Below are 23,404 nucleotides of genomic sequence, written 5' to 3'. Positions count from 1 at the left end.
AGATTAAAAAAAATAATCAGTAGAATGTGTTTCCCCCGCTGACTACTGAAGCAAACGCAATTTCAGGCGGGAGACACACAGAGCCTTTTTTGGCTTCCTAAATCGGGAGTCTCCCGCCTGAACCGGGTCTATTGGCATGTATGGTGTTTTGCTCGAGTTCTGGTCGGGTCTCCCCTGTTGTAAACATGTGAATGACTCTCTCAGCCTGCTCTAAGCCCCTTGGGCAGCAGAAGGGAGACCCTCCCACGAACACCCATCTCCCCCCCTCCAGCCTCTTCAATCTCTCTTTGGGAACCTCCCATTATTCAGGCCCGAATGCGCCGCGGGGATTGATTGATTGATTGATTGATTGATACAAGCTTCATTCCCTGCGGGGTAAACGCAGTGCTTGAAATGGAGAAATTAAAGTGCAGGTACTCTGTGCCAGAGTACCTGCTTGTTGCTGAGAAGTGCCGGTACTTTCCAATTGAAAGTATTACGTTTTTATTGAGATGTGCCGGTACTCTCCCTCTCAAAATAAAAAAGTGCCGGTACTCAGTACCGGAGAGTACCGGCCCATTTAAAGCACTGGACGTAAACTCAGCCTTGCCTGTGGTCAGGGCTCGGTTGGTCTCTAAGGTGCAGGCTGTACACGGTTTGACTCACACTACATCCGTGCGTTTCAGATGGAAAAGAACGCTGGAGCAAGCCTGCCCTCAAGCGGCCGAGAAACAGATGACAGGGCACATTTCACTTGGTGTGACCAGAACGTATTTCCAAAATGGCCTCCATTACAATCTGCACAGCCCTGACATGACATTGCACTGCTGTGTCACAGACAGGAATAGCATGGAGGCAATATAGATCCAATTCAGGTAAAAGACTCATGACTTTTAAAGCCAAAAAGGGCTTAATTGTGGCGCCCTCCTCACATTGCCTCTCTTTCTATAGAAGAAATATGAGGGCAAAACATTCTCCCACTTATTTTTTTTTTAAACATCCCACTTTTCTCTTCTAAAATACTGCCATGTTTGGAATAGGGAGACAATACTCAGGACACCTTACAAATTCTTCAATCTTCCATACTTGACAACATTCTGTGACCTAATAGAGGTAGGATTTGTTTTGTTTCAAAATTACTAATTAGCACAACGATGATGTTGTCATAAATGACGTTTTGTAACCATTGTCCTGGCCATGTCATCACTCATAACTCAGGATGGAACCATCGGGCCTGAAATCCTGGAACATTCATTGGCCCCTGACGCATAGTCGCCAAGTTTCCAAGGTCCATGTGTGATATGCTGCTCCAGTCCATGTTTTGCAGACCAAGCTATTCTGTTTTTTAAAGAGCCAAGAGCAGATGTGCACCTTGTTCGAGACAGATCCAACACAGGCTGAAGTTCTCCTTTGTGTGGATTCCACCTTTGCAAGTCTGTGGTCAGGGTCAGACTAGGAGAGAATATAGGCCCAGCCACCAAAATAAATGTGGCCCTATTAGTGAATTAGACAGCTAACAAAGTGGTCCTTGTGGTCCATGTTTGCAAATTTGGGCAGTGTTGAACCTGTAAATATATGCTGTATAAGTGTTTTGCAATGTACGGAAGACTGCATTCATTTGAGCTTGCTGCAAGCAGTGTTTGCTTTAACACCAAGGAAATCATCAGTAAAAACCAGCCCAGCAGACTACACAACAGGCCCTCAAACAGCCAATAAAACTGACCCACACAGACCTATCAGATCAACCCTTTGGGAATTGCCTGATTGCCTGATAGGCCAGTCTGACCCTGCCTGTGGATACTAGGGAAAAGAAGAGTGTCTCTCTGCCCACTTAAGTTTTGGGTACACCAGAAACCCCAATATTACTCAAATGCTCAGAAAATCCATACCTATGGCTCTCTGTATCGCAGTGTCTGCCTCCGTCAGGCCATCCTGCTTCAGCCTCTGTCCCTTGACTTCCATCTCTCATCAACTGTCTAGTGACCTTTCTCTCCCTGTCACAGGGCTCTGACTGGCAGTCAGAGCATCAGAGTCCAGCCCTCGTGGACCCTCAGTGGCTGGACCGTCTGTTGTGAGGAGCTGACAGTATCTCAGTAAATAAGAGCTGGACTTGGATTAAGTCAGTAATTCCAGTTCCGCGTGCTCTGCCCTTACCCCATAAAGCTGTAGGATTGTTCACCCAAATCGAGAGGAGGCAATGGTGCTCAAAACCTACAGCCCAGGTTGGTACGGTTGGCAAGTAATACCTATGGTGTTGGCACAGGAAGAAAAGGGATTACAATTGTCTCTCTGTGGATCACCGCAGTGCACTTCCCACAACTGTACCAACCGTCTCATCTGCACAACATGATCACCCACCCAAACAGGAGCCTAGGTGCACTAGGACCTCTACTTAAATACACCCAAATCTACAATCAGAAAATGTGAGTTTACATTTGTAAGTGGATTTGTACACACACAATATTACACCAGTATGGTATGATGTCAGCAAATCTGCTGCAAGAGGTGTGTTGTGGAGGGACTACCTGCCTGACAAGGTGTAAGCACACTTACTTGGAGGAATGTGGGCATTCGTACACACTTTTCCAGGCATCTTAAAAGCTTTACAGGGCCTAAAAGCAAATGTTGCCCAATCCTTATTAATTTCCCATTCAAGTTGCAGCACCTAATTTTATGAAACAAATTCAATGGGGAAAGAAAATGTCAGTATTTGGTGCCACTTACTGGTATTACAGTATTAGCTCCATCATGAAGGAACAGGCCAGGTCAGGTTATAACTTAGCTTGACAGCACAGCTGGTGCCAGACAATTATGTGAGCATCACAATTGAGAGTATTTGGCTCCGCCCACATGTTAGGAATCAGGAGTACATGCTTTGATTGGACAGACGTCGTGTGTTTCCACATGGTAAGTGTTTGCTCTCGACACAGTTGTGATAACTTTATTTATTCACCTGCCTGAGCTTGAATTTCAGGGGCTCACACATAACATTGTAATGGTATTAAAGTGTCTTAGATAACAACATCGTTTTTGGTATTTTTCTCTGGCAGCAGAACAGATGGGAGGGATGCTTAAGTCTGGTTTGGCAGTGCAATTGTCACCGGTTTTTAACGTACGCCAATATTATTCTTTGTTCCACAAAAATACATATCCATTCCCATTACCTTGGTAGATAGCCCTGGCTGCCCTCCCCTTGTGATGGGCCTGTTCCTGGCAGGTACATCGCTACCATGTACACAACGAGAGATTTATTTCTTTTTAAGGGCAAAAGTAAAGTCTGATCTTTGGTGGGAATGGAGAGGGAGCAGTCTTAAAATTGGGGGTCCTGGTTGAAGGTGTTTCTCCACTGAATGTCATTAGTTCACCTGGGGCTGTATTAGATACAGTTCCGCAGGGGTACAAGAGACGTGTGCCCCCGGGGCACTATACTATTACAAAAGGGGCCACAGAAGCTAGTGCAGACCCTTCTGTAGTACAGATAGTGCTGGCGCATACACACCGCTGATGCTATTTTAAGAGGGAGTTTCCTCATTTGCATCAGGGTGAGACCCCATGGAAATGACGGAAACACTTGGCCTCTGCAGCAAAGAGGACAAAAAGAGCTTTAACTCTGCACTTCAAAGAGCTGGCATTCAGTCGGTGTGTCCTCTGAGGGCAGTCTTCTGGAGAAGGAGAAGGGGGTCCCATGTACACCCCAGACATCCTCTGGAAGGCAGGTTCAGTTGTTCACTGAACCCACATGCAGGGGGATCTCCGTTCCCCTTTAAAGTGCACTTTGCGTGCCGCTGCACAGTGAAAAAAAGAGTGACTGCTCAAAGCAGAGGCTCTGCGTTTCTCTAATTGAGTGCTCTGGGGCAGTGTGAGTGATCAGCTGCCCTGGGTGCAGTGCATCATCATTATTAGGGCGTAGTGTCCCTGCTTCCATCTCATGCACTAATTTGAAAGTGCATCACCACATAATCAGGGAGAGTGTGCCCTATTTTTAATAAGGACACTGGAATCCTCTGTAAATTCCATTTGCAATGCACTAGGGTCTCGCATTTGTCGGAGTTACAGCTGTTCACAGTTGTAAACTCCCAACTGGATTTTTCTTGCATTAAAAGAAAAAACAGCGCGATCGCGCTGCTACAGTTCACACGTAATAATACCTATCGGCAAAAGTGCAATTGTGAACGTAACCGGCAAAAGTGCAATTAACTGTGTAACAAGGTCGATAGTATGCAAAGCCTCGACTTCTGCCCAGCGAGATCGCGCTGCGAAAATAGAGAAAAAGTAGTCCACAAACCCAGCGAGCCTCGCATGTTTTCTGTACTTAGTCGCTGCGCTCGAGGGAGGGCTAATCATCGGAAAAGGCATGACGTATGCGTGCCTTCCACTAATCAAAAGAAGCGGATTCTAACAGGCAAGCCAACTTGCCAATGAAAGACACTCATGTGACGTCGATGGGGCTCCGAGCCCTTTTCTAATACCTAAAGCATCTCGCTAGCGATATGCATGCGCGAGCGCATGCGACGCAGGCTCGACCCTAAAAAGGCAGAAATGTACTCGAACCATAGACATAAGGCGCCATCTAGTGGTCCTGCAATGTTAGCTGCATCATTAAGGAACAGGTCAGGTAAGCCTTGTATTATGTTAATAGCTGCTTTATAAGGAGTGCACCCCCTCCCTTTAAAATCAAAGAGATCTGGGCAAGAAATCCTTTTTATTGGCACCTCTAAAGGTAAATACGTTTCTAAAGTTGGCTCGCAGAGCTCCTTCTGCGCTGCAGATTCTCGCTCCTCATTACCTTGTAAACAAATGCTGGCCTCTCACAAGCACCCCTGCACAGCTCATGCTTATAGAGTGCAGGTTGTGGGATGGCAACTATAGTGCAACAAAACAACGACTCAATCCGGGAAGGGAGGGAGGTCAGTATACTAATGTTTTTAAATAATTTAAAAATAGCCAATCAACTGGACCTTGGGAATGAGGCTAGGAACAAAAATAAAAATACATGACAAGGCAGTAGGAAAGCCACCAAACAGAAAACATGTAAAGGTAAATAGAACGGAAGCTATAACATACCCTTTGTTACAATAATGACTTCACATTCATAGCAAACGTTTTAAAAATGTGACGGCGCAGTGCTCTTATGTGGATAAGGTGCAAGAGACATGGGTGAAACAGAAAAGTCAAAATGGATGTACAAAAAATATACGATCTCACGTGTCATAAATCAAGTACATCTGATATGGATATTAGCCAACTATAATATAACTATTTGAAGAGCCCATATTTCTAGGAAGTCGACGTTTCAGCCGTGTGGGTGACTTGACCAGGGCCTTCATCGGGACAGTGTCAAAAGACAGTTAGAGAAATTACTTCCCTTATTGACCTGGATGGCCACAGTACACCTGCAATCCCACATTCATTTTTTGTAGGCCTGGGGAGATCGAGTGATTTGCCTAGAATCACAGGATGTTGAGCGATGCTGAGATTTGAATCTGGATCTCCAGTTCCAAAGTCGGCAGCTTTGACAGTAATGCCAGATCCTGGGCAGAGGGAAGGAGGTAGGCAGATAAGCAGAATCCACATTAAATCGTGGCTCGGTATTGGCTCTAAGTTCTCGGCTTCTGGCTTGAGCATTCAGTGGCTCGCCCACCTGTATTCAGAAATCTCTAGAGCGGTCTATCACAGACATAGATACCTCAGGGGTGTATCGCAGGTTCCTGTGGCCTTTGTGGTGTATGGGCGTCTCAGGGCCCATCATCACGTTCTGCAGGGGCCCCATCATTTTACGTCACGCCACTGGCTTGTGACCCAGCTATGAGAAAGTGATTTACAAGAGAGGAGGGTTGTGACCTTTGGAGAGGTAGTAACTTTGTGGGCATTCACAAACCTTTCCAATGCTCTTCATACACCTGCCAACGCTATAAGAAGGTGAAATAACTGTTACATTATTAAGTTAATAAGTTAATAATTAAGTTAATAAGTTGAATTAAAAAGTTTGAAAAGAAATAGGGAACGCTGGAGTTCAGTCACCAGAATGCACTGAGATCACCCAAGTGATCAGAACTTGTTGAATGATGTAAGAGGCTCCAGCATGTGACAGAGTTGCTACAACCCACATCTTGGGAATTTTGTAATCCCCAAAAGTCCTACATCTGCTCCAGACACAGGTGAAGACGAACATGAGGCGTATCAAAGGCTGGAGAAAACTAGCTGAAAGGAGAACAAGAGACATGTCAAGGGCAGGGAAAACTAGCCAGAGACAGAACAAGACACATGTCAAGAACATAAAATACACTAGCCAGAGACAAGACAGAAGCAGAGACACGCCATGACTAGTAGATAACTAGCTGAAGATAGAGCAACCGTCATGAACAGCAGAGAATAAGTTGTAGGAATGTCAAGAACAGGAGAAAACAAGCTGGAAACAGAACCAGAGAAACATCAAGATGTGATAACTAGAGCTAGACAACAGACGTGAAGAACAGGAGAGCATCAACCGGAGACAGAACTAGATTTTTCATAAAAAGGAGAGAACTAGCTAGACAGAGAACAGGTGACATGTCAGGAACCAGAGAGAACTAGCAAGAGATGGAAGAATAGACCTGTCAAGCACAGAGGAGAACTAGATCAAGACAAAAAGAAATATTTGATACACACAAGAGAACTAGCCTGAAAAAGAACAGGAGACATGTCATGTATAAGAGACACCTAGCCAGAGACACAACAAGAGAACAAGAGACATGTCATGACCAGGAGACAACTAGCCAGAGACAGAACAAGAGACATGTCATACGCAGGTGACACCCAGCTGGTGGTTTCCATAGCCACCGATTCAAGCTCTGACCTTCTTATTCTGGCCCCTTGTCTTCAGAAAGTGGCCAGAGGTATGGCCCAATGAAAACTCAAGCTCAATGAGGATGAGACTGAGGTCATGGTACTGGACAACAACCTTAACAAAAAGGCCTCCATTCCTCTACTTAACTGTTTGGCAGGACTTCCCGGTCCCAAAGAGGTAAGAAAGAGTCTTGGTGTCTGGCTGGATTTCAGCCTGACCATGGAGCTCCAAGTTATCAATCTGGCAGCTACCTGCTTTGATGTTCTAAGACTTCTGACAAAGGTCTTAAATCGTCTACCTTTCCTAGCTAGAACCCTTACTGTCCAGGCCCTGGCTATTTCCCGTCTGGACTGTGGCAATGCCCTCTTCCTCGGTTCTCCCCTATACGTGTTGAAAAGACTTCAAACAACCCAGAGTGCTTCTCATGAATCTCCCTTGGAGTCAATCTGCAAAGATGGCTTTGAAAGAAGTCCACTGGCTTCCAGATTAACAGAAAATCGAATTTAAGGCACTCTGCTTAGGTCTTGCTACAACAGGGGTCCTACTATTTTGAAATAGCTATCCCTTACACTCCTGGTAGAGCGCTCAGATCCTCAACCCCCCTCTTGCTGCAAGTGCCCAGAGTTAGACAACCCTGCTGGGGGGGAGGGGCAGTCATTTCCCCATCAGGCCCCCAGAATCTGGAAATACGTTAGCTGTCCAATGAACTGTCCTTTCGTAAGGCTGTGAAAACCTGGTTCTGGTCTTCTTAGCACCTAGGTAAGCTCCCCATACCTGGACTCTGTTCTAGCGCTGGAGGCCTCCGGGTAGCTATGTGCGCTACAAGAACTCACAGAATAAAATAGAATACACAGGAGCCAACTAGCCAGAGACAGAACAAGAGATATGTCATTGTAGGAAAGTAGCCTCTTTCTAGCATGGTTACCCCCACTTTTGGCCTGTTTGTGAGTGTGTGTCAGTGTGTTTTTACTGTGTCTCTGGGATCCTGCTAGCCAGGACCCCAGTGCTCATAGATAAAAACCTATATGTCAGTGTGTTTTGCTTGTCTCACTGGGATCCTGCTAGCCAGGACCCCATTGCTCATAGTTTGTGGCCTAATGTGCATGCCTGTGTAGTGCATAACTGTGTCACTGAGGCTCTGCTAACCAGAACCTCAGTGCTTATGCTCTCTCTGCTTTTTAATTTGTCACTATAGGCCAGTGACTTGATTTACCAATTTCAATTGACATACTGGACCCCCCTTATAAGTCCCAAGTATATGGTACCTAGGTACCCAGGGCATTGGGGTTCCAGGAGATCCATATGGGCTGCAGCACTTCTTTTGCCACCCATAGGGAGCTCAGACAAAGCCTTACACTGGCCTGCCATTGCAGCCTGTGTGAAATAACGCACACATTATTTCACAGCCAGTTTCACTGCACTTAAGTAACTTATAAGTCACCTATGTGTCTAACCTTCACTTGCTGAAGGTTAGGTGCAAAGTTACTAAGTTTGAAGGCACCCTTGCACTAGCAAAGGTGCCCCCACATAGTTCAGGGCCATTTCCCCGGACTTTGTGAGTGCGGGGACGCCATTACACACGTGCACTACATACAGGTCATTACCTATATGTAGCTTCACAATGGTAACTCCGAATATGGCCATGTAACATGTCTAAGATCATGGAATTGTCCCCCCATTCCAAATCTGGTATTGGGGAGCCAATTCCATGCATCCTGGGGGCTCCACCATGGACCCCCAGTACTGCCAAACCAGCTCTCTGAGGCTTGCACTGCAGCTACAGCTGCTGCCACCTCACAGACAGGGTTCTGCCCTCCTGGGGTCTGGGCAGCCCAGTCCCAGTAGGCAGAACAAAGCATTTCCTCTGAGACCAGGGTGTTACACCCTTTCCTTTTGAAAATTTGGAAATAGGTGTTACAGGCTGGGGAGAGGTAGCCTCCCCCAGCCTCTGGAAAGGCTTTAAAGGGCACAGATGGTGCCCTCCTTGCATAAACCAGTCTACACCGGTTCATGGACCCCTTCTCCCCAGCTCTGGCCGTAAACTGGACAAAGGAAAGGGGAGTTACCATCACCATCCCAGGGGTGGTGCCCAGAGCCCTTCAGTGTGTCCCAGACGTCAGCCATTTTGCTTTGCAAGGTGTAGGGGCAATCTGGAGGGCTCTGAGTGGCCATTACCAGCAGGTGACGTCAAAGACCCCTCCTGATAGGTCCATATCTGATAAGGTAGCCAATCCCCCTCTCAGGGCTATTTAGGGTCTCTCCTGGGGGTTCTCTTCAGATTCTGCTTGCAAGTTTCCTTCAGGAATCCTCTGCAACAACTTCAGCATCCTCTGACCTCGGATCAACTGCAGCCTGCTCCAAGAAATGCTGTAACTGCAACAAAGTGTCTACAAGAGACACTTTTCTTCAGCAACCTCAGCTCAAAGTCAGCAAATGCAACAGTTTCCATGGTGTTCATGCTCTGGGGACTCCCTGTCTTCATCCTGCACCAGAAGGACCAAAGAAATCTTCAGTGGAGTGACTGAGTCACTCCCCTGCTCCAAGCAGACACCCTCCGAGGCAATGACCGGTACCCTGGGACTCCTCTCATGGTGACAAGCATGCTCCTAAGGACACAGAGGGTGGACATCATCAACATAGACTGTCCTGAGGTTCTGCTGATGTAATTTGGAGGAGGTAAGACCTTGCCTTCCCCGAGAACAATGGTACCCCTGTGTTTTGTGTCTTCTTCACCTCCTGAGTCCTCTGTGCACTCGTTGCAAAATTCCTTTGTGCACAGCCTGGCCCAGGTCCTCAGCACTCCACCCTGTGATGCTTAACTCACTGAGTTGTTCTCCGGCGGCGTGGAACCTTCTTTTGTTGTGCTGCATCAACTGTGGTTTTTACCTCCTTTGAACCCAGATCCTGCGGCTTCTGGGGATGCTGGCTGGCATCCCGAGGGCTCTATACAGTGCTGAGAGCCCCCTCTTCCTCTTCACAGAGAGGTGAGGCCCCCAGGTCCCTCCTGGGTCCATTCAGTGTGATTTTTATGAAAAACACACTTTTGCCGTAGCCAAGGCATGTTGGCGCTTTTCAATACAAAATCTCATCTGCAACAATCTTCACACCATGGGACATCTTTTGCATCATGCAGAAACCCGCTGGCATCTTCCTAGGGTGCATTTCTGCAGTCTTCAACTAACTGGGGACTCTTCTTTTGCACTCTCTTTTGGGTTGGCAGGGGTTCCTGTCCTTCCTGGAACTTCTTTTGACTTCTGGACTTTTTCCCCTTCCTTTGCAGGTCTTCAGGTCCAATAATCCAGCAGTTGTTCTTTGCAGACTTGGTTGGCTGCTGCAAAATGCCAAAAACAAGGTGTAGTGTGTCCTAAGGAAACTTGCAGTACTTTACTCCTGCTTTTCTGGACTCTGGGTTGGGGTAATTTAATTACCTTTACTGTATTCTTACTCTCCCAACGATTCTGCACACACTACACTTGTCTAGGGGGAAATTAGTGATTCACATTCCACTTTTTTAGTATATGGTTTGTGTTGCCCCTAGACCTATTTTCTCCCATTGCATTCTATAGGATTTCCTACTGTTTGCATTGTTCTATGACTATTTACTTGTCTAATTTTGGTGTCTACTGTATATATTGTGTATAATACTTACCTCCAGAAGGAGTATTGTCTCTAAGATATTTTTGGTACTGTGTCACCCAAATAAATACCTTTGTTTTTGGTAACACTGAGTGTTGTCTTTACTTGTGCATAAGTACTGTGTAACTATAAGTGGTATTGCATGAGCTTTGCATGTCTCCTAGTTCAGCCTAAGCTGCTCTGCTATAGCTACCTCTATCAGCCTAAGCTGCTAGAACACTACTACATTCACTAACAAGGGATAACTGGACCTGGTGTAAGGTGTAAGTACCCAAGGTACCCACTGTAAACCAGGCCAGCCTCCTACATTGGTGGCAGCGGTGGGATAAGTACTTTCAATTGCTTTACCACTTTGTTACCTGTGCTTTTCACAAAAAAGCTTGCTCCAATACTTAGAGCATATATAATATATACCTAGAAACAATTTTCAAACTTTCTTAAAAGTTCTGTTTAACTTTGCAAAAGTTTTTCCAAAGTTCTGAAAAGTTTTCTTCTTTTCTCTAAAAAGTTAGCTCTGTTATTCTACTAGCTTTCTACTCACTTTCCCAAAACTTTTTTTATTTCAATATGTCTTCTGTAGATGCTACCCCTAGAGTTGTGAAAACAACATATGAGAATCTAAACTTTAAAAGTTTGAGGGGTCTCTGTATGGAAAGAAGTTTAGGGATTGGGAAGAACCCCAATAAGGAGTTCCTCTTAAATCTTCTCCTACAAGATGACCGGGGACTCAGCACTCATCCAGATCAGACGGGGGAAGAGGTAGAGGATAACTCCAACCAGGAAAGCTCAGAGGAGCAAGCTGACAATCCTGGGGAGGGTCCTTCCACAGACCTATCTGTCAACAAGCCTGCTAGTATAACTGGTAGTGGGAAGGGTTCACACACAAGTAGGGCTCCCTTCACCACTAGAGGCTAGGTCACTAGAGTGGCCCCTGTTAGAGATAGGTCTGCCTCTGCACACTCTCATGTTACCTCTGTTTCAGAGGGTTCACATAATTCTAACCCCGAGGACCAGTCCCTAGATAGGGAACTCAGAAAGGTGAGGTTAGAGGAGGCAAGACTGAAGTAAATGCAGCAGCAGTTGGTGTTGGACAGGGAATCCCTGGCTGTGGAGAACGAGAGGCAGGGTTTGGGGTTAGTTCCCCATGGTGGCAGCAACAGCTTTAGAAATACAAATGTTAGGGAACCTTCATTTGATTCTAGAAATCTGCACAAAGTTGTCCCTCCTTACAAGGATGGTGATGAAATCAACAAGTGGTTTGCTGCACTTGAGAGGGCCTGTAAAGTTCAGAGGGTCCTTCATGTACAGTGGGCTGCTATCCTTTGGTTATCCTTCTCTGGCAAAGGGAGAGACAGACTTCCTATTGTCAGAGAGGATGATGCAGATGATTACCAAATTCTTAGGAATGCACTCTTGGATGGTCTGGGCTTAACCACTGAACAGTATAGACTTAAGTTCAGAGAGACACGAAAGGAGTCATCACAGGACTGAACAGATTTTGTAGACTGTTCTGTGAAGGGCCTAGAGGGTTGATTGCATGGCAGTAAGGTGATTGATTATGAAAGCCTATATAACGTAATTCTGAGAGAGCATATCTTAAAAAATTGTGTGTCTGACTTGTTACATCAGTATCTTGTGGACTCAGATCTGACCTCTCCCAAAGAATTGGGAAAGAAGGCAGACAAATGGGTCAGAACAAGGATGAGCAAAAACGCTCATACAGGGGGTGTTAGAAATGGGGTTTTTGGTTGGCAGATAGGTTGCCCTCTGTCCAAGCAAGAACCCTCACTCTAGTCAGGGTAAGTCACACACAATCCAAAATCAGCCTGTGCTCACCCTCCGGTAGCTTGGCACGAGCAGTCAGGCTTAACTTAGAAGGCAATGTGTAAAGCATTTGTGCAATAAATCATACAACACCATAGTATAACACCACAAAAATACACCACACAGTGTTTAGAAAAATATAGAATATTTATCTGGATAATTGTAGGTCAAAACGATCAAAGTTGCAATACGAATTTGTAAAGATATCACTGAAAAGTGATATTAAGTGTCTTTAAGTCTTTTAAAAAGCAATAAAGTGTCTTTCAAGCACAGAGTACCTGGTTTCTGGTGGGAAATCTCCTCAGAGGGCCACAGGAGAAGAGATGCGTGGAAAAAGGGGTGTGTGCGTCGATTTCTCCTCAGCACACACAGACTTGCGTCGCTCTTTTCCACGCGGGGAAGTCGGGCGTCGTTTTCCGGCGCGCAGACAGTCTCTTTTTGTGGATCGCGGGGATTACCAGATGTCCCGGGTCTGTGCGTGGATTCTCCTGCTTATTTTCCGGCTGCGCGTCGTTCTGCGGGGCTGCGCGTCGAAGTTTCGATCTCACGGTAGGCGTCGCGTCGATTTCTCCTTGGAAGTCGGGCGGCGTTGTCCTTGCGAGGCCGTGCGTCGAAATTTTGGTCTCACGGCAGGCGTCGCGTCGATTTCTCCTTGGAAGTCGGGCGGCGTTGTCCTTGCGAGGCCGTGCGTCAAAGTTTCGCACTCACGGTAGGCGTCGCGTCGATTTCTCCTTGGAAGTCGGGCGGCTTTGTCCTTGCGAGGTTGTGCGTCGAAGTCTCGATCGTCCCGAGGGCGTCGCGTTGATCAGCGTCGGTGTGCGGCGTTTTTCTCGCCGCGAAACAAGCTGTGCGTCGAAATTTTCGGCGCACGGAGCATCCACGTGAAAGGCAGAAGTCTTTTTGGTCCTGAGACTTCAAGGAACAGGAGGCAAGCTCTATCCAAGCCCTTGGAGAGCACTTTCACAGCCAGACAAGAGTTCAGCAAGGCAGCAGGGCAACAGCAAGACAGCAGTCCTTTGGAGAAAGCAGACAGGTGAGTCCTTTGAGCAGCCAGGCAGTTCTTCTTGGCAGGATGTAGTTTCTGGTTCCGGTTTCTTCTCCAGCAAGTGTCTGATGAGGTAGGGCAGAGGCCCTGTTTTATACTAAGTTGTGCCTTTGAAGTGGGGGTGACTTCAAAGAGTCTCTAAGAAATGCACCAAGTTCCCTTTCAGTTCAATCCTGTCTGCCAGAGTCCCAGTAGGGGGTGTGGCAGTCCTTTGTGTGAGGGCAGGCCCTCCACCCTCCCAGCCCAGGAAGACCCATTCAAAATGCAGATGTATGCAAGTGAGGCTGAGTACCCTGTGTTTGGGGTGTGTCTGAGTGAATGCACAAGGAGCTGTCAACTAAACCTAGCCAGACGTGGATTGAAGGGCACAACAAGTTTTTAGTGCAAAGAAATGCTCACTTTCTAAAAGTGGCATTTCTAGAATAGTAATATTAAATCCGACTTCACCAGTCAGCAGGATTTTATATTACCATTCTGGCCATACTAAATATGACCTTCCTGCTCCTTTCAGATCAGCAGCTGCCACTTCAACAGTGTATGAGGGCAGCCCCAATGTTAGCCTATGAAGGGAGCAGGCCTCACAGTAGTGTCAAAACGAATTTAGGAGTTTTACACTACCAGGACATATAACTACACAGGTAAATGTCCTGCCTTTTACCTACACAGCACCCTGCTCTAGGGGTTACCTAGGGCACACATTAGGGATGACTTATATGTAGAAAAAGGGGAGTTCTAGGCTTGGCAAGTACTTTTAAATGCCAAGTCGAAGTGGCAGTGAAACTGCACACACAGGCCTGGCAATGGCAGGCCTGAGACAAGGTTAAGGGGCTACTGAGGTGGGTGGCACAACCAGTGCTGCAGGCCCACTAGTAGCATTTAATCTACATGCCCTAGGCACATGTAGTGCACTCTAATAGGGACTTATAGGTAAATTAAATAGTCAATCATGGATAAACCAATCAATAGTACAATTTACACAGAGAGCATATGCACTTTAGCACTGGTTAGCAGTGGTAAAGTGCTCAGAGGTCAAAAGCCAACAACAACAGGTCAGAAAAAATAGGAGGAAGGAGGCAAAAAGTTTGGGGATGTCCCTGTCAAAAAGCCAGGTCCAACATGACCCCCCACCAGCCTAAAGCCAGGGGAGAACAATCACTATCCTGATGTACTTCCCTGTTTGAGGCGACAGAACAAGGACCCAGGCCCACAACAGCAGGGGCATGCTCCAGTTCTTCGCCTTCCTGACTCCCATTGGATCCCTCTGTCCATACTCTCAGGGCCCACTAAGCCCATCCATGGGGAACCTTTCTCCTTTCCTGCGGATCCCATCTGTGTAGCACCTAACCTTACTTTGCTCACAGATGTATCCCAGGAGCAGGATAGTACCACCATGACCAACATAGTGGTGTTGCCCACTCTACCCCTGGGGTGTGACACTTGTCCCCTCCCCAGGGATAACTCTGTCCACCCGGACAGCAAGCCACAGTGATTACTGACAGCTGCCAGGGATGAGAGCCAGGCCCCAGGCCTCTCAAAGCTCTCCAACCACTGTGGCTGTGGAGAGTGGGGGGCGGTAGCCCCAGGTGCTGGGCACCCTTTAACCACTCTCCCTTCCACCAGGTCAGGGATGACAGCCTGAACCTGGTCCTCCCCTCTGGGGCTTTGTACCCTCCCTCCTGGAGCGGTACCCCCAGGGTCCAACATGGTCAGGGTGCTTACAGAAGTCACCCTGTACCATTCCTCCACCAGTGCAGGGCTGTTAACCTGCCACTGGCCCTCCAACCTGGGGCCTGTACCTTCAGGTTGGACTAGGGCCCGGGGTGAGGCTTCCCTCCCCCTGCCCTCCCTTCTGGGGTCCAGCACCCTCCAACTAGGAGTGGCCTCCTCAGAAGACAACATGGTAGGGGCACTGTTATCAGTAGCCCCTCCCTCCGGGTCCGGGGGGACACCCTGAACCTGGTCTTCCAGCCCAGGGTCTGTACCCTCAGACTGGATCACTGCCTGGCAAACCAGGACTTCCTGGGAGGCACACCTACCCCCCACCAGGTCAGAGTTTAACCTCTGCACCTGCCCATTCAACTCAGAGTCACCACCCTGAAGTTGAACAATTGCCTGGCACGCCAGGACTTCCTGGAGGGCACCCTGACCCTCCACCAGGTCAGAGTTTAACCTCTGCACCTGACCATTCAACTCAGAGTCACCGCCCTGAAGTTGAACAATTGCCTGGCGCACCAGGACTTTCTGGGAGGCACACCTACCTCCCACCAGGTCAGAGTTTAACCTCTGAGCCTGGTTCCCCAACCCAGGGTCACCACCCTGAGGTTGGGCAATGGCCTGGCACACCAGGACTTTCTGGGGGGCACACCTACCCCCCACCAGGTCAGAGTTTAACCTCTGAACCTGGTCATCCAACCCAGAATCAACACCCTGAGGTTGGACAATTGCCTGGCACAGCAGGGCTTCTTGGGAGGCACACTTACCCCCCACCAGGTCAGAGTTTAACCTCTGAACCTGGGTATCCAACCCAGAGTCACCGCCCTGAGGTTGAACAATTGCCTGGCACGCCAGGACTTTCTGGGGGGCACACCTACCCCCCACCAGGTCAGAGTTTAACCTCTGAACCCGGTTATCCAACCCAGAGTCAGCACTCTGAGGTTGAACAATTGCCTGGCACGCCAGGACTTTCTGGAGGGCACCCTGACCCTCCACCAGGTCAGAGTTTAACCTCTGAACTGGGCCATTCAACTCAGAGTCACCACCCTGAAGTTGAACACTCGCCTGGCATGCCAGGACTTCCTGGAGGGCACACTGACCCTCCACCAGGTCAGAGTTTAACCTCTGAACCTGGTTCTCCAACCTAGGGTCACCATCCTGAGGTTGGACAACTGCCTGGTACACCAGGGCTTTCTGGGGGGCACACCTACCCCCCACCAGGTCAGAGGTTAACCTCTGAACCGGGATATCCAACCCAGAGTCACCACCCTGAGGTTGAACCATTGCCTGGCAGGCCAGGACTTTCAGGGAGGCACACCTACCTCCCACCAGGTCAGAGTTTAACCTCTGAGCCTGGTTCTCCAACCCAGGGTCACCACCCTGAGGTTGAACCATTGCCTGGTATACCAGGACTTTCTGGGGGGCACACCTACCCCCCACCAGGTCAGAGTTTGACCTCTTCACCTGGTAAGCCAACCCAGAGTCACCACCCTGAGGTTGAGCCATTGCCTGGCATTCCAGGACTTTCTGGGGGGCACATCTACCCCCCACCAGGTCAAAGTTTAACCTCTGAACCCGGTTATCCAACCCAGAGTCACCACCCTGAGGTTGAATCTTTGCCTGGCATGCCAGGACTTCCTGGGGGGCACTCTCACCCCCCACAAGGGACACGCCGTCCCCAAGGGCCACACAAGAGTCTGGTTGGCGCAGGTCTCCCGACCTCTGCCCATCCGGCAGAGTCTGGGTTTCCCCCAAACCAGAAACGGTCTCACCTGGGTCATTCCTGGGGGGCTCTGCTCTCAGAGCTGACCCCTGACTTTCAAGATCCTCCACTGGGGTCTGCCACCCCCTCTCAACCCTATGTCTGGACTTCTGCACCCCCTCACTAGGAGTGGTACTGCCAGACACCAGAACTGTTGGGATGCTGTCTACAGTCATCCCCCCAAGTTCTTCTGACACTGCGGGGCTTCCCTCAAAAGGTGGCCCTACGGTACAGGTTAGGCTCTGAGACCTACCTGGGACACTACAATCCTCTCCCACCACACTTGGTCGGGAACCACCTAGACCACTCCCTTCAGGAGCACCCCCAAATGCCTCTTCAGACTCTCTGGTACTCACCCAAAAGTCTGCCTCCACTGTAAGTTCCCTGGGGTCAGAGAACTCACACTCCACCTGGTGTTGGCGTAGCTCTGGAAAATAAGGACCAGACATATGCTCTCCAGCAATTACATCACTCTGCCCTTCACATGTATTAACCACAGTACCCTTCACCCAACCACCCAGTAACTCAACCTTGGAAAAGCACTCTACTTCACCCTCCTGAGACTGGTGAGACAGTATCTGTCTGTCCCTGACACTCAACCCAAACTCTTCTGGGATGTCTCTACACTCTATATCCAGGACGTCCACCAGGGGGGAACCCTTTTCTCTGTCACTCTCTGCTAGAGTCAGTAAAGTGTCCCTCCCCCCAGTAGGAATATGACTCCCTGTGCCAGTTCCCCAATCCTTCTCAGGGACCCTGTGCATAACGGGAACTACCTCATACCCTTGAACCTCCTGGGGTGTGTCAACTCTCTTCTTCAAGTTGGGTACCACATCTCTGGGCTTGTGCCCTTCTTCAGCAGTACTAGATGCAAGATTTTTGCTGCCACCATCTGAACTGGACTCAGCCCTTCCGGCCTCCAGTTTCAGCTCTTTACAGCTCAGCTCTTGAGCTGCAATCTTTTCTTCTTCCAGGGCTAAGAGACTTGCTGCCTCAGCCCTTTCAATAAACTCATCTAGCTCTTCCATCCACCGTGCTTGAGCCATGAGCCATTCTTTTTTCACTGGGTCTCTTTCCTCATCTGAGTCGTCCTCCTCCTCCTCTGAGGGGTACTTAGTCATTTGGTTTCTTGCTGCCTCTCTCTCTGCCCATCTGTCTTCCTCCCAGACTATGTAGGCATGTAGCATCTCTGCTTTAGTAGATCTCTTTGCTACAGGAAGGCCACATTCTCTGCAAAGCTTCCTTAGGTCAGCCTTAGTGAGGTGGTCAGTAGGCAAAAAGAATAAGTAGGTAAGCGATCCCATTCTGATAGGATCTTACCAGCAAAAAACAAAATCCAAAGTCCAAAATATCAATAGTATATCCAGGAGGACATCAGAGACCAAAAGTCAAAAAAGAGATAAAAAATCAAGTTGACCTTCAACTGTGGGTAGGTAGTGAAATACTTAGCTACTGTATGTCACTGCACAAACACAAGTCCTATCCTCACCGCTGATCACCAATGTTAGAAATGGGGTTTTTGGTTGGCAGATAGGTTGCCCTCTGTCCAAGCAAGAACCCTCACTCTAGTCAGGGTAAGTCACACACAATCCAAAATCAGCCTGTGCTCACCCTCCGGTAGCTTGGCACGAGCAGTCAGGCTTAACTTAGAAGGCAATGTGTAAAGCATTTGTGCAATAAATCATACAACACCATAGTATAACACCACAAAAATACACCACACAGTGTTTAGAAAAATATAGAATATTTATCTGGATAATTGTAGGTCAAAACGATCAAAGTTGCAATACGAATTTGTAAAGATATCACTGAAAAGTGATATTAAGTGTCTTTAAGTCTTTTAAAAAGCAATAAAGTGTCTTTCAAGCACAGAGTACCTGGTTTCTGGTGGGAAATCTCCTCAGAGGGCCACAGGAGAAGAGATGCGTGGAAAAAGGGGTGTGTGCGTCGATTTCTCCTCAGCACACACAGACTTGCGTCGCTCTTTTCCACGCGGGGAAGTCGGGCGTCGTTTTCCGGCGCGCAGACAGTCTCTTTTTGTGGATCGCGGGGATTACCAGATGTCCCGGGTCTGTGCGTGGATTCTCCTGCTTATTTTCCGGCTGCGCGTCGTTCTGCGGGGCTGCGCGTCGAAGTTTCGATCTCACGGTAGGCGTCGCGTCGATTTCTCCTTGGAAGTCGGGCGGCGTTGTCCTTGCGAGGCCGTGCGTCGAAATTTTGGTCTCACGGCAGGCGTCGCGTCGATTTCTCCTTGGAAGTCGGGCGGCGTTGTCCTTGCGAGGCCGTGCGTCAAAGTTTCGCACTCACGGTAGGCGTCGCGTCGATTTCTCCTTGGAAGTCGGGCGGCTTTGTCCTTGCGAGGTTGTGCGTCGAAGTCTCGATCGTCCCGAGGGCGTCGCGTTGATCAGCGTCGGTGTGCGGCGTTTTTCTCGCCGCGAAACAAGCTGTGCGTCGAAATTTTCGCCGCACGGAGCGTCCACGTGAAAGGCAGAAGTCTTTTTGGTCCTGAGACTTCAAGGAACAGGAGGCAAGCTCTATCCAAGCCCTTGGAGAGCACTTTCACAGCCAGACAAGAGTTCAGCAAGGCAGCAGGGCAACAGCAAGACAGCAGTCCTTTGGAGAAAGCAGACAGGTGAGTCCTTTGAGCAGCCAGGCAGTTCTTCTTGGCAGGATGTAGTTTCTGGTTCCGGTTTCTTCTCCAGCAAGTGTCTGATGAGGTAGGGCAGAGGCCCTGTTTTATACTAAGTTGTGCCTTTGAAGTGGGGGTGACTTCAAAGAGTCTCTAAGAAATGCACCAAGTTCCCTTTCAGTTCAATCCTGTCTGCCAGAGTCCCAGTAGGGGGTGTGGCAGTCCTTTGTGTGAGGGCAGGCCCTCCACCCTCCCAGCCCAGGAAGACCCATTCAAAATGCAGATGTATGCAAGTGAGGCTGAGTACCCTGTGTTTGGGGTGTGTCTGAGTGAATGCACAAGGAGCTGTCAACTAAACCTAGCCAGACGTGGATTGAAGGGCACAACAAGTTTTTAGTGCAAAGAAATGCTCACTTTCTAAAAGTGGCATTTCTAGAATAGTAATATTAAATCCGACTTCACCAGTCAGCAGGATTTTATATTACCATTCTGGCCATACTAAATATGACCTTCCTGCTCCTTTCAGATCAGCAGCTGCCACTTCAACAGTGTATGAGGGCAGCCCCAATGTTAGCCTATGAAGGGAGCAGGCCTCACAGTAGTGTCAAAACGAATTTAGGAGTTTTACACTACCAGGACATATAACTACACAGGTACATGTCCTGCCTTTTACCTACACAGCACCCTGCTCTAGGGGTTACCTAGGGCACACATTAGGGATGACTTATATGTAGAAAAAGGGGAGTTCTAGGCTTGGCAAGTACTTTTAAATGCCAAGTCGAAGTGGCAGTGAAACTGCACACACAGGCCTGGCAATGGCAGGCCTGAGACAAGGTTAAGGGGCTACTGAGGTGGGTGGCACAACCAGTGCTGCAGGCCCACTAGTAGCATTTAATCTACATGCCCTAGGCACATGTAGTGCACTCTAATAGGGACTTATAGGTAAATTAAATAGTCAATCATGGATAAACCAATCAATAGTACAATTTACACAGAGAGCATATGCACTTTAGCACTGGTTAGCAGTGGTAAAGTGCTCAGAGGTCAAAAGCCAACAACAACAGGTCAGAAAAAATAGGAGGAAGGAGGCAAAAAGTTTGGGGATGTCCCTGTCAAAAAGCCAGGTCCAACAGGGGGTGACAAAGACATCAAAAAGAAAGATGGTGAAAAATCTCAGGACAAGCATGGGGATAAAAGTAAACACAAAGATCCTTCTTCAGGTCCAAAACACTCCTCTGGGGGTGGGGATAAAACATATTCATCTTCTTCAAACTCTTCACACAATCAGAAAAAGCCTTGGTGCTATGTGTGTAGAAATAAAGGCCGTTGGCCAGGGGATAAGCCCTGCAGAGGTAAAGCCCCTGAGCCTACCACCGCTAAGACATCAGACTCTAGTGTTCCTAGCAGTAGTGATAATAGTGGTGGGACTATAGCTACCTCTATCAGCCTAAGCTGCTAGAACACTACTACATTCACTAACAAGGGATAACTGGACCTGGTGCAAGGTGTAAGTACCCAAGGTACCCACTACAAACCAGGCCAGCCTCCTACAGTCATATACATAAGAACACTAGCCAGAGACAGGACAAGAGACATGCTATGTACAAGAGACACCTAGAGACAGAACAATAATCATGTCCTGAAAATGAGGAAACTAGCAACAGACAGAACAAGAGATATGTCATATACATAAGATCACTAGCCAGAGACAGGGCAAGAGACATGCCATGCATAAGAACACAGCCACAGACAGGGCAAGAGACATGCCATGTATAAGAGACACCTAAAGACGGAACAAAAAACATGTTTTGAAAATGAGGAAACTAGCAATAAACAGAGCAAGAGACATGTAAAGAACAGGAGACAGCGTGTCCGAGACAGAGGCAGGCACATGTCAAGACCAGGAGACACCTAGCTGGAGAAAGACCAAGTGTTATGTAGACACAGGCCTCAAATCTTGTCAGAGGTGAATCTCTACCATAACTGCGCATTTTGGCCATTCCTTAACATTTGTTGATGATTTGAGCCTGAGATTTTGGAATAAACAACAGGATATATAATAACAGACACCTCCAAACCTCTAGGTAAGATGCAGCACAGGACAACCAGTCAATAAAGCCTTCTTTAGTGTCAACACTCTAATTTTAACTGGACCCTGGCTGTCCCTGCCCCAGTCCCACAGGCACCACCCTGCCAGCATGATCAGGTATCCTGGCCTGCGCTGGCCTGAACTCCCAGATTCAGAGTCACTCTACCAGGCTGCCATGTTTAATAAAACACAATGTGAACTTTATATAAGAAGTGTGTGTGAATCATACTCCAATGAGACCAACTCTAAATGAGAAATAAAAAATAGTAAATGAGGCTGAATGTAGGCAGGTATAATATAAATGTGTCCAAAATTACAGCTCAAAGAGCTATGCCTGTAATATAACACTTTGAGTAATGTGAAGAAGTGTCATGGCCTGACATCAATTTTGTTTGTCAATTCCAGGTGGTGTCCTGGCTGCAGCACACAGTATGGTGCTCTGATTCCAGGCATGGAGATGAGATCCTGGATGCTATGCCTTTCTCTGCTCGCCCTCCTCCCTTTCGCGGTGTCCCGCTGCCCCCCGCTGTGCCATTGTACCTCCAACATCGTGGACTGTGGCAACCAGGACCTCCTCGAGCAGAACCTACCAACATCCTTCCCAACTTCCACCGAAGTCATCCGCCTCAACCAGAACCGTTTGGCCACCATCCCCAATGGCCTCTTCGACAACCTGCGCCACCTCCGCGAGGTCCACTTGCAGCAGAACCCGTGGAACTGCGACTGCACCGTGCTCTACCTGCGTACCTGGATGCAGAAGCAGCAGCAGCGGTCCCTCTACAAGGATGTGATCTGCACCACCCCCGAGAAGCTGCGCGGGCGGGTCGTCATGTACCTGACCGAGGATGAGGTCCTCGCCACCTGCCAGTACTGGTACTGCAACATGGCGCTCATCTCCCAGCTCTGCCTCTTCGTCTTCATCGCCATCCAGGCTATACTGCTCATCTTCGTCATTGTCTTCCTGCGGAGGTTCCAGAAGATCGCCAAGGAAGCCAGGCGGACGGCCAAAGAGCTCTACCAGAATGCGGACACCTACACATACGACAACTACCCAACATACAACCATGGTGGCACCTAACAAAGCACACCAACCAACTGGAAGGGACTTAGGTCAAAGCCATCACTGTAATGCACCAGCTCCACCTCTGTATATACTGCTTATGAAAATCATGAAAATATCTCTCAGGGGAATAGTTTCTGAAACAAAAATTCTATTTCAGGAATAGATTTATGAAGAGACTTCTGAAATGTTTTAGGGTGTGAAATGTGGTAAGCAGTAATGTTTTGGAATGTTGACATCTTTTCTGTATTGATCTTTTTAATTTGGTATGGTTTCAAAGAAGTAATAAAAATAATTTTCCAAATAAAATAAATATTTCTTTTCATTGGGGTCCTTAGGAAAAATTGAATTATAAATATTTTTTTTAATGCTTTATTTCTTTTTTGTGCGTTTTATATACTTCGCTTGGACAAAAAGGTGATACTGTGCTTCACAAGAAAACTGGAAACAGTAAAAAAAAACGAATATCATGTACAACAATGAAACAGTGAAACTTTGTAACCGTTAGTATAAAAGACAATAACATTTGTTGGGTATTCACAGCAACAATAAGAAAACAAATAAAAAAGAATAGTCTTATTAATTTGTTTCATGTATTTAGTGTTGTTATAGTTTGCTCTCCTGGACCAAGAGGTAATAAGATGCTGCACATGAATAGAGAAAAAAACATAGAGAAAGAAAAAATCTTTGTCAGTAGAACTTCAAAAAATTTTAAATACAAATATAAGGGGCACCTAAGTTCCTTGGGTCCTCACAGACATAATACAAATAGACAAATAAAAAAAAATCTCTTCAAGCAAGGGAGCACTGAAAGTTTGTACATATAAGAATAGAAGAGGCG

The 23,404-nt window shown here is 47.7% G+C and overlaps 1 protein-coding gene across 1 annotated transcript in view; it reads left to right on the top strand.

Moving 5' to 3' along the window:
* Positions 1–23,146, top strand: part of GP1BB (glycoprotein Ib platelet subunit beta) — a 41,485-nt gene extending 18,339 nt beyond the window's left edge. Inside the window, exon 2 of the mRNA XM_069215310.1 lies at positions 21,909–23,146. Coding sequence (XP_069071411.1) covers positions 21,955–22,581 — 627 coding nt within the window. The 5' untranslated portion in view covers positions 21,909–21,954 and the 3' untranslated portion in view covers positions 22,582–23,146. The remainder of the gene's footprint in view (positions 1–21,908) is intronic.
* Positions 23,147–23,404: the final 258 nt, after the last annotated feature.

Source organism: Pleurodeles waltl, chromosome 11, assembly GCF_031143425.1.
Source record: "Pleurodeles waltl isolate 20211129_DDA chromosome 11, aPleWal1.hap1.20221129, whole genome shotgun sequence".
Classification (NCBI taxonomy): domain Eukaryota; kingdom Metazoa; phylum Chordata; class Amphibia; order Caudata; family Salamandridae; genus Pleurodeles; species Pleurodeles waltl.
This window is presented reverse-complemented; position numbering and strand designations above follow the sequence as displayed.